At 42.2% G+C, this 12100-nt stretch overlaps 1 protein-coding gene across 1 annotated transcript; it reads left to right on the forward strand.

The window, feature by feature from the left end:
- Positions 1-1412: 1412 nt before the first annotated feature.
- LOC110943129 lies at positions 1413-2003 on the forward strand. The gene has a single exon (XM_022184885.1). The coding sequence runs from the start codon at positions 1413-1415 to the stop codon at positions 2001-2003; it is 591 nt and encodes a 196-aa protein (XP_022040577.1).
- The last annotated feature ends 10097 nt before the right edge of the window (positions 2004-12100 follow it).

Consider the following 12100-nt stretch of genomic DNA (forward strand, 5'->3'; position numbering starts at 1 on the left):
GAAATGAAAAGCTTATGAGTAGGAAATTGGACACGTGTAGTTGGAAAAAAAAAGGAAAAATAACATAGTAGGAAATTGGACACGTGTAGTTGGAAAAAAAGGAAAAATAACATTTGATAATGTACAAGTTTTAAATGAGAAATATCGTAAGTTTTTAGAGATCATAATATAACATTTCAATACAAGTTTCATATCCTTGTACATGGTTCTTTCATGTGTTGCAATCTAACACTATTTAGATGATACCATAAAGACATCAATTGCCGTTTCATACTCCTAACCAAAATCGTCCAAAGCTTTTCTTGAATTGATCCATACAGCAACAGAATTCCTACGCCAAAGTTCTGAACTACGGTAATATTTGGTTGGTTTTAGGTTAAATCGTAATTGTTACATTATTGCATCTTCTACTTTTGTTCTAATCTTCTTTAAAGTAAAATTGTATGATATAGGTTTGGTTCATCGGCTTTGATTTTTGAGTGGCTTTAAAATGTAATTGAACTAGAAAGGTATTTTTTTATTTTATATTGGTTTGATAACAACTTCAATTCCATAATATGTGGTTTAGATTATGTTTTGTTTACTGATTTTTTGATTTTGGAAGTCCTGTATTTTCATCGACATGTTATTGTCGAATTGGAAGAACAATTTACAATATCTCTAAAACTACAGGTATGTTTTATACTTTGAACATTAGTTATTAGTACGTGATGACGGGGGTAGCCCAAGACCAAATAAAATGACTTAAGTACATAAACGACCGAAAGGTTAAATGGTTCGAAGGTTAAAAAAGCTGTGAAGTGGGGAAAAGCAATGCGGAAACAGTAGCCAGTCACATCCAGGGATTGCTTCACCAACCACAGCCGCAAAAGCAACGCAGGTCTGCAGAGCACATGCTATTATCCAGGGGTCAAAAGGCTTCAACCCCGGAAAGGGCAAGCCCCTCGCTGCAAGCTAGGTCACTAGTCAAATGAATGCCTCTTTGGGAGATGTCTTCTCCTATATAATTGACACTTCATTTACTGAGTTGAGACATTCCGGATCAGACCTGTTTCCTTAAAACTCTGGTAATTCACATTGTGTACTTGCTTCATGCAAGTTACTCCCTTTCACATCCAACTCACACATATTCTATTTGTTTCTTCATCCGAATCTGAACACACTTCAGAGAAGGATCCTCAGCAAACAACAAAAATAAACTAGTGAACCTCCTTCCACGTCTTGCAAACGTGGGGGACCCCACGACATGCGTTAGGCAAGGTTAGACCCTTTAACCCTTTTGCCTAACCATCCTCGCTGCTACATTTGGTCTATTATTTGTTGCTTCAACAAGTTGGCGCCCACCGTGGGGCTACGCCGCTATTTCTCCTCGAAAAGACCTAGTAGTGTAGCTCTTTTCTCTTGAAATCACCATGTCTGAAAGTGGATCCCCGGGTGAAGTAAATCAGTTTCCAAACACTTCAACCCCGGGTAGCAGCCCAGCTCATGTGGCTATACCAACCTCTTTCTCAACTCCGGGGAGCACACCCGAGTTTCTTACCTTTAACACTCCAACTCCTTCCAGATCCGGAGTTCCTTCCCCTAATGTTGGCGTCACTGACACTCCAACGCGTATTGAACTTAACCCCGAGGGGGTTGCCAACAATTTCCTTGAGTTGAGGTCTCTCCTCAACCAGTATGTGAACAAAGAGAAGGATAAGGGAGTGAGGATTCATCTAGACTATGATGAGCCTGAACCAACGCTGTCTCCCGGACCTCCCGTTCCACCTTTTACAACCAGGAATGAGGCTGGCCCCAGTAATCCTCCAAATCCTGTTCCATATTTGTCTACAATGGCAAACCCTACAATACATCCTCTCTTTTCATCTCAGCCAGTTATGAGTGGTGCTCCTCTGGGCCATGAGCTGACCTTAGATCAGCTCCTACAGTCCCCAGTAACAAGCTTTCCAGCTTCTACAACAACTTCATGGGAACAAGCCCTGTCCGTGCTTCCATTGGCATGAAGTGTAGTTATGAGCACCCCCCTTGGAGTTAGCTGCCCAGTTGCACCTGGAAGCCTCCAAGGCTTCAACACTATGTCCCAGATGATGACCCAGATGATGGCCAGCTTCCCGTGGAAACACTTCATCAATCAAGTGCTAGCCTCTCAGGGGAACAACAATGGTAATAACAACGTGGGTATAAGGGTCGAAGAAGACTTGGCCAAACCCTATAAGCCAAGTAACCTTTCATGCTTTTCACAGCAAATAGCCGATTATGATTTTCAAACAAAGATCAAGATGCCGTCCCACGTCAGAACGTATGATGGGTCTGAGGACCCAGAGGACCATCTTCAAATCTTCACCGGTGCAGCAAGGATTGAGAAGTGGTCAAATGCTGAATGTTGTCTAATGTTTATGCAAACCCTTATCGGATCTGCCAGGATCTGGTTCAACGATTTACCTGCTCGAAGCATTCGAAGCTTCGATGATCTTAGCAAGGGTTTTCTAGCCAACTTCTCCTAACAAAGACGATATGTCAAAGATGCGACAGTGATTTTTCAAATAAAACAACGTGACAATGAAAGTCTTCGTGAGTTTATCGAACGATACAAGAAGGAAGGTCTGACCTATGTAGGGGCAGATGAAAAAATGAGGGTAGCCGGTTTCATGAACGCTATCACCTCGAAATATCTCATAAAAGATTTCATCAAATCCCTGTCCAAGACCTTGGAAGAAGCTCTCGAAAGGGTAGAAGCCCATATTCGGGGAGAGGAGGCAGTTGATATTAAAGAACAAAGGAAAAGAGGGTCTAGTTGGCGAAGTAACAGCCCAGCCAGAAAAAGAGGGAACTATAATTCCTATGACAGACGACAAAAGGGTTCAGACCATCGAAGGTCTGAAGGTTGGAACCCTCCAACCAGGGAGAAAGGCATGAGCTTCACACCCCTCACAAAGACTCCTCAAGAAATCCTTGCAACAGAAGAAGTCAAGCAGAACTTTAGGCCTCCTAGGCCTCTCCCCAAAAGTAGGAAAAATGAGAACTCCACACAGTATTGTGAGTTCCATGAAGAAAAGGGTCACCACACCAATGATTGCTTCCAGCTCAAGAAAAGAATTGAAGAGGCTGTTAAGTCCAGGGAACTCGCTCATTTGGTAAAAGGGGTTCGGGACAAAATGGCTGAAGGAAAGGGTAAGGAAGTCAATATGGTAGACTCTGATGAAAGGGTTCCTCATAAAAGACAACGGTTGGAAGCTTGGGAGCTTCAGTGTGTTTGCTTTCCCCCAACAGAAAAAGACCCTCTTTCAAGCCCTCTTGTTGTAGAAGCTACTGTGGGAACGTTGAAAACATATAGGGCATACATAGACACTGGGGCGGCCACTAAAATGATGTTCGAGAAGTTCTTCAACCATTTGAGTAATGAAGAACGTTCAAGGCTTCAACCCTCCGGAACCTCCATAAAAGGTATTGTTGATATCCCCCTCAAGCCTTTAGGGCAACTGACACTAAATGTTCGTTTTAACGAAGGTCAGAAGGAAAGAATCCAACCACTCACCTTTGTGGTTATCAACATACCTTCAAACTATGATGTGATCATAGGAAGACCAGGACACTGTGCCTTCTACATGGCCGTGTCTGTTGGACATGGCACAGTAAAATTTCCAACTGAGAGGGGGATAGCAACCCTTCAACCCTCTCAAGAGGCCTACCTGGTTGAAGGTGAAAGCCCCAGAAGTGAAGAAGACAAGCAAAGGCTAATCATAAATCCTAAGTACCCTGAACAAAGAATAAGGGTCAATCCAAGCCTTTCACAGGAAACTCTCTCTTATCTGGAAAAGTTGTTAACACATTACAGCGATGTCTTTGCTTGGTGTCCAGAAGATATGACAGGGATCCCCCAAAGCATCGCCGAGCACAAATTAAGAATACCACCAGATGTCAAACCTGTGGTTCAAAAGAAAAGAAGTTTGGCACCAGAAAGAAGTCTGGCCGCATGCCAGGAGGTTGAAAAGCTCGTATCAGCCGACATTCTCCGTGAAGTCAAGTACCAATCATGGGTTGCAAACCCGGTTATGGTCAAGAAACCAGACAACTCTTGGAGGATGTGCATAGACTTCAAGGATCTCAACAAGGCTTGTCCTAAGGACTGCTATCCACTACCGGAAATCGATCTCAAGGTTAACTCGCTCACCGGTTACCCTTTCAAATGCTTTCTTGATGCTTACAAAGGCTATCACCAAATACTCATGAAAGAAGAAGACGAAGAGAAAACGGCGTTCCACACTGATAAAGGAATCTTCTGCTACAAGAAGATGCCCTTTGGACTCAAGAACGCGGGAGCAACCTACCAACGTCTAGTAGACAAAGCCTTTGCAAACCAAATTGGTAAAAACATGGAGGCATACGTCGATGACTTGGTGATCAAAAGCAAGACGGAGTATCAAATGCTTGACGACATCCAAGAAACTTTCAAGAATCTCAGAAAGGTTAACATGAAACTTAACCCTGAAAAATGCTCATTTGGATTTGAAGAAGGAAAATTCCTGGGTCACATTGTCGGGAAGCAAAGCATCAAGGCTAACCCAAACAAAGTAAAAGTTGTCCTCGAAACCAAACCACCAAAAACCAAAAAGGATGTGGAAAGCTTAAACGGGAAACTTACAGCCTTGAAGCGTTTCACCTCCAAGTTGGCTGAAAGGTCTCTACCCTTCTACAAAACACTCAAAAATTGTTCTGATAAGAAGGATTTCAAGTGGACTGATGAGGCTGAAGAAGCCTTCAACCAGATGAAACAACATCTCGCTTCCTTGCCAGACATTGCAGCTCCTAAAACGGGGGAATTAATTTCAGTCTATCTATCAATTGCTGAAGAGGCTATAAGTGCAGTCCTCACCATCGAACATGACACGGCTCAGGTACCCGTTTATTTCTTCAGCAAAACTTTAAAATTGGCTGAGACCAAATATCCTCCCCTTGAAAAGCTTGCCCTAGCCCTAGTTCAAACAGCTAGAAGGCTTCAGAGGTATTTCCAGGCACATCCTATACAAGTGGTCACTGACCAACCTATTAAGAATGTGCTTGAAAAACCAGAGAATTCGGGAAGGTTGGCAAAATGGGCAGTGGAACTAGGTGACCACAACATCACCTACGTTCCACAAAAAGCTATCAAAGCCCAAGTCTTGGCTGATTTCATCGTGGAAGTCCCGAGCCAAATAATCACTGAAGTGACACTACCACCACTGAACCCTCCAACCCTGAAGCCTGGAAGCTTTTTACCGACGGAGCTTCAAGCGTTGAAGGGTCAGGGGCTGGGCTAATTTTGATCAACCTAGAAGGGTTGGAATTTACATATGCTCTTCGTTTTGTTTTTCAGACCACCAATAACGAGGCTGAATACGAGGCACTGATCGCCGGTTTAAGGCTGGCCAAAGAGATGAAAGTCCAAAAGCTTGAAGTCTTCACAGATTCATTACTAGTCTCAAGCCAAGTAAACGATAGCTATATTGCCAAAGAACCCAACATGAGAAGATATAAGGAAAAATCCAAGGAGTTGATAAATACCTTCCAAGCATGCTGCATCAAGCAAATCCCCAGATCCCAAAACAAAAAGGTTGACGCCTTAAGTAAGCTAGCATCTCTCACCTTTGCCCACCTCACTAAGAAGGTGTTGGTAGAAGTGCTGAAGGCTCCATCGATTGATGAATTGGAAGTTCAAGACGTAGTCACCGAGGAAGATCCAAACTGGATAACTCCCATCAAAAAGTTCCTTAAAAATGGTGAAATACCCAATGATCAAGTAGAAGCTGAAAGGGTTAAAATCAAAGCAAGGCAATATGTACTGCAAGGAGAAACCCTTTACAAAAAGGGTTACCTTACCCCATTGCTAAGATGTGGTTGCAAAACTCATGAACCTTGGATATTTCTGGCCCTCAATGCACCGTGACACCACTGAGCAATTGAAGAAATGTGATGCTTGCCAGATTGATGCACCAATCCCAAAAAATCCCAAGCATGATCTTGTCCCAATAACCTCGGCATGGCCATTCCATAAATGGGGAATGGACATTGTTGGACCATTCCCTCCAAGCAAAGGAGGAGTAAAATTCTTGCTAGTGGCAATAGATTATTTCACCAAGTGGCCCGAGGTTAAACCACTCGCAAAGATCACAGGCAAACAGGTCGCTGACTTCGTTTGGGAAAACATTATTTGCCGTTATGGATTGCCGTGAGTAATTGTCACCGACAACGGGAAGCAATTTGCTGAGAAGCCTTTCAGCGTTTGGTGTAGAGAGTACAGAATTAACCAGGTTTTCAGCTCAGTGGCTTACCCGAAATCAAATGGCCAGGTTGAAAGGGCAAATCGAAGCATAGTGGAAGGTATCAAGACAAGATTGGGAAGATACGAAAGCAACTGGCTTGAAGAATTGCCTAGTGTTCTATGGGCAATTAGGACAACCGAAAAAACAAGCCACAAGAAAACACCTTATAGCTTGGTATTTGGATCCGAGGCTGTAATTCCCGCTGAAATAGGAGTTGTAACCCAACGAATTGTCAACATGGATCCCGAAACAAACCAAAAAGAGACCATGTTGAATTTACAACTCCTAGAGGAAGCCCGAGATCAAGCCGCAATTCAAGAAGTCAAATACAAGCAACAAATGGAAGCCTATTACAACAAGAAAGTCAAGAACGAACGTTTCAAGCCAGGGGACCTGGTCCTCAGAAACAATGAAGCTAGCAAAAAAGAAAATCAAGGAAAGCTTGGACCGAAATGGGAAGGTCCATATACCATCCTTGAAGCTCACAAGGGGGGATCCTACAAGCTAGCAGATTCAGAAGGCAAAAGGCTTCCAAGGCAGTGGAATGGCAAAACCCTGAGAAGGTTCCATGTTTAGACAGGAAAGTTTGGTTTGTATCAAAATGTATTTCGAACAACACTATGAATACCTTTTGTAAAAAGCAAGTATTGCTTGAATGAATGAAGTTGTTTTATCAAACTTGTCTTTCTATCCTAAGATCAGGTTGAGAACCTAGCAAAAAACTCCATGGCAAGGGCCATGTAAGGGGATGAGCTCCCAGGCCACATCGCTCAATAGGTTCAAGGGTTGAACGAACCTATATAAGGGGTGAGTTCCTAAATCAATACAACTCCATGAGACTTATTAAGCCAAAGCAAAATTGTCTCATTGACAGGTCTGAACAACCTACACCAAATGTTCCTTAAGCCTTAGAAATATAACCAACAAACAGGCTTACGAAGTCAAATAAATAACAAAGAAATGATGAAAAAGGATAGGTGCTATGTCTTCTTGTTAAAAAACAGCAAGGCTAAGTGTCTGCAGCACTGAACCCTTTAAGGTGTAAAAAACATAAAGGCAACACAAACTCGACAAAGACAAAGTTACAAGAAGACGAAAATTATCTAAGGAAGGATACAAGCAAAAAGAAAAAATTTTTTTGCAAAAAAAAATACAAACCAAATCAAGTCATAAAAAGTCGTCAAAGCTTCAAGCCACCTACGTGACAGCTCGAAACCCCGAAGGCTTCAACCTACCTACGGGTAGCCAAAAGGCTTGAAGGGTTAAAGCCAACCAAACTGCCTTAACAAAACAGGCATAAGTATAAAAACATAACACAAATAAAATAGTTAAACATCATACCATATCAAAGAAAGCCCTGAAAGACTTTCAAACAAGAGTTAAGGCAAGTCCTAGTAACTTGCAAGTTTAGGTATTGTTCAAACAGCCATACAGGCCTAAGACACAACCAACAGGAACCTTAAGGGTTCCTGGAAACCTAATATTGTTCAAGTTAACATTACAAACCACGAATTGTTTTTGATGCTAAGAAAGCTACGAATCAAACATCAGCAGAGGACTTAGAAACCCCGGAACCTTCACCCTTCACCTTCTTCGCTTTTTTAGACTTCTTAGTCTTTGCATCACCATCACCGTCTACCGCTGAAGCCTCCAAGCTTGCATCCTTTGGAACACCTTGTTCTTCTGAAAAAGTGTCATCACTATCACCCGAGTAGGACGTTTTCCTTGAAAGGGAACCCAAGATTTCAGCACAGACCTTTTCATTAAGTCCCTCCGGCTTCAAGTCCTGCAACACAGCAAGAGGCTTACCAAAACAAGCAGAAACTTGATGAATGTAAGGGTAGGTCAGCTTCTCCATCTGCTCAACGGAGCCTTTGAAAACATCGGAAGCCTCGGGACGAAACAAAGGAGACTTCTCCAAAGGTTGGCCGGATTCATGAAGCTTATAACCAGCGATGAGGCCTTGGTGTTTCCCCAGGTTGAGCAGCTTAGTATAAACTTCACCAAGGGCAGAATTAAACTCCTTGGAATGAAGATGGTAAGTAACAACCTGATGAAAACCCTGCTCAATTAACCATTGATTATCAAGGGTGGATCGAGCAACCGAAGCCTTCAACCCCTCCTTTTCATCATCAAAAACCCGTTGCTGAACAAATAAGGCTTCCCTATCAGCTTTAAGCTTCAACCGATCAGCCTCAAAGCTTTTCTTCAAGTTACCCATCTCAATCTCATCCACCCTAGTAAGCTCACTAACCTTTTTGTCCCACGCCTCTTCCTTCTCAGCAAAACCAGCTATCTCCTTTTTCATCACAGCCATGGAGGATTTCATTTTATCCTTCTTCTTAGAAAATTCCTCATATTCCTGCATCCTCTTACGAAAACGAGCAATCCCTTGAGGAAGCATAGAAGCAAGGTTACAGGTGCTTAAAATCATACGGGATAACATTAAGTCATCATCCATTCCAGCAATAGTATTGTGAACCGAAGGAGGAGCAAGATGACTCAGAGCATCTTCACAAACAGCAGCATCCTTAAAGCTGTCATCATTTTTCACCGACCAACCAGGCACAAAAACCTCTTCGGGATCCAACCCTTCAACATCCCTGCTCGAAGAACCCTGAACAGGGGTACAACAACCTTTTTGCTCGAAGCCTTCTTGCCATGAACAACCAATCCCTTCTCCTTTTCATCACCTACCTCAACACCTTGATCTTCAGAAACTTCAACATCATCACTCAATTCCACTGGTTCAGTAGAAGTGGATTGAGGAGCAGCTTTCAACAAACGGCGGGTAGATCGACGGGTGGAGGACTTGGGAGCACTAGGCTTAGAAAACCCTTCGACGTTGGAAGCACTAATATGACCGAAACCCTCAAACCTTTGCTCAGCAGTTCTAACAACAACATTTTCACCCGGAACAGATGGAGCATCCCCAAACACAACATTAGAGGTGTCGTCACTCTTAATGAAATCCAGAGCAGACATAGCTGCAAATAACAAAACAAAAGCACATAAGGCATAAGTCAAGAAAAAGCAAAGAGGGCAAAAAAGGAAAATGCATACCCATGCCACCTCTCATTAGAACCGGATCCCGATCGGCATTTCCCCAGATTTTACTAACCCCTAAATGAACTAGTAAATGTTCAGGAAAGAGACGAACCCTCGAAGGGCACTCCCGGATGGCTTTGAGAAAAACATCATTCAATTCCGATTCAGAGGGCTCCGGATCATTGAGAATGGCATCTGGGTGCCTCCACACCATCTTAAATGGAACAATAGTATCGGAAACCCAGAAAAAACGATCCTTCCAAGTCCCAAGTGTTGTAACCATAGACGAAATAAGGCAAGAATCAACTTTGGATGTTTCAAAGGTAAACCAATCGCCATTTTTGGCCAAACAGAAAAAACGGCGAAAAAGCAATAATGAAGGATCATATCCGAGGGCACAACATAAAACCTCAAAATGCAAAACCCTAGCCATACCCTTCGGATGAACATGCCCAAAGGAAATCCGATAATACTCTAACAGATTCAAAACAAAGAGAGAAAAGGGATAACGAAGGTTCGAAAACTCAAAGTGGTGACAATAAAGAGCAATCGAACCAGAAATCGGTTTATCAACAGGAACATCACAAGCAGAAGTAATGGGTTTAAACTTTCTATCAATACCATATTCCATACAAAATAAATCTACCTCTTCTTGTGTTAATCGGGAAAAGGATTTTGCTAAATCCTTACGAGCACCCATTTTCAAAATAAACGAAGAATATAAGGAAAATGCAAAGGAAACTGAAACTAACCTTGGAAAAAGAGGAAAGAAATCGCAGGAAGGAACTTGAGGAAATGTGTAAAAAGTGAAGGAAATAATGTAAATATAAAAAGAAAATAACCTAAATAGGGGTGATAATTGCAAACAGTAACTACTGCAAAAACCGCCACCCTATGAACTGCCACACATCAATCAAATCGATTGTCAGCTATTTAAAATTCAAAAATTAACTGCCTACAACCTTTCAAGCCTTCAAGCATTGAACCCTTGAAACCTTCAGGCAATAAAATACATGTACAAAAGTCAGACGTCTTTGAGCTCATCCCACAAAAACCTCTGACTTGGGGGGCTGATGACGGGGGTAGCCCAAGACCAAATAAAATGACTTAAGTACATAAACGACCGAAAGGTTAAATGGTTCAAAGGTTAAAAAAACTGTGAAGTGGGGAAAAGCAATGCGGAAACAGTAGCCAGTCACATCCAGGGATTGCTTCACCAACCACAGCCGCAAAAGCAACGCAGGTCTGCAGAGCACATGTTATTATCCAGGGGTCAAAAGGCTTCAACCCCCGAAAGGGCAAGCCCCTCGCTGCAAGCTAGGTCACTAGTCAAATTAATGCCTCTTTAGGAGATGTCTTCTCCTACATAATTGACACTTCATTTACTGAGTTGAGACATTCCGGATCAGACCCTGTTTGTGACACCCCAAGATAACCGGGAAAACCTTACAACTTGACTAGCTTCCTCAGTGAGTGCCATCAAATTTCGGGACGAAATTTCTTTCAACTTGGGGATGATGTGACAACTCGAAATTTAGAACCTTTCTTGTATCTTGATGTAACTTGCTTGAAACATTTCGTGACTAGTAACTTGTTAATGTGATAACATAAGTGAACATTTTATGTGACTATGTGCTTGCTTGTACGTATGGTATATATGTATGTATATTACGTGAACCGAGAACCCAACTCGAGACGACATGGACCCGACTCGAGACCATGAGGTCTCGAGTGAATAGTGACCGATTTGGGCCTTTGGGCCGTGACCTCCTCTAACCGGTTTTTGTAAGCCCTTTAGGGTGGATCATGAAGAACTAGTATAAATACTACACTCATGACCACACTCACCATTTCCTTGGACTACACACACTCACACTCTCTTACTTTCCCTCTCACTAAAACCCTAAGAACACAAACACACATCATTTTCGGATCCAATCGGTTAGCACTAGGATTTCGGTTCAAGCTTGGAAATCAACATTTGGAGTTCACCTTTCATACCTTTTAACCGGTTAGTAACTCACATTGTATTTCGGTTTGTTGTTGATGTGTAATGAGGTTGAATGATAATATGTGTTGGCTTGATGATTGTCTATCTATGATAAAGATGGTTGCTAGATAGAAAATAGTTGTTTGTTGTCAAAAGATGATATTACATGTATGATAATAATGAACCGGTTAACATGCTTGATTTCGGATTGTTGATGCTTTGTGTTTAAAGGAGGTTGAACCACTAGTTTTAAGGAGCATGAAATCGGTTTGTATTGTCATATAATCGGGTTAATAAAGGACCGAATTGTAGCCTTTGGTTCAAGTGTTTGATAGTTGTTCATGTTATAATTAGGATAAATGCATAGTGTGCTTGAACAAGGGTTAAATATGTTATGAATATGTCTTTTGGATATATGATGAACGTGAACATGACTTGAATATATGAAGAACTTGTTGAATATCATATGAATGTGTGTTGAATATTTGAATTCTGCCATGTTTGATCCATTTTAGCAAAGGTTTAGACAACAAAACATGTTTTAGTGGATAGTACAATATTTGTGTTGCATGACATTCAAATTCTATTGGATAGTACAACTGTGCAGAATCAGCAACTGTTGGGGAGTCGAGACCCCTGGTTGCGACTCGAAACCTCCACGTTGCGACACCAGTTGCGAGTCGAGAACACCTGGTTACGACTCGCAACCATAGCATGACAAGCCGAAACCACAGGTTGCGAGTCCCGTTGCGACTCGAGACCT

The sequence above is a fragment of the Helianthus annuus genome, chromosome 13 (genome assembly GCF_002127325.2).
Source record: "Helianthus annuus cultivar XRQ/B chromosome 13, HanXRQr2.0-SUNRISE, whole genome shotgun sequence".
Lineage (NCBI taxonomy): Eukaryota > Viridiplantae > Streptophyta > Magnoliopsida > Asterales > Asteraceae > Helianthus > Helianthus annuus.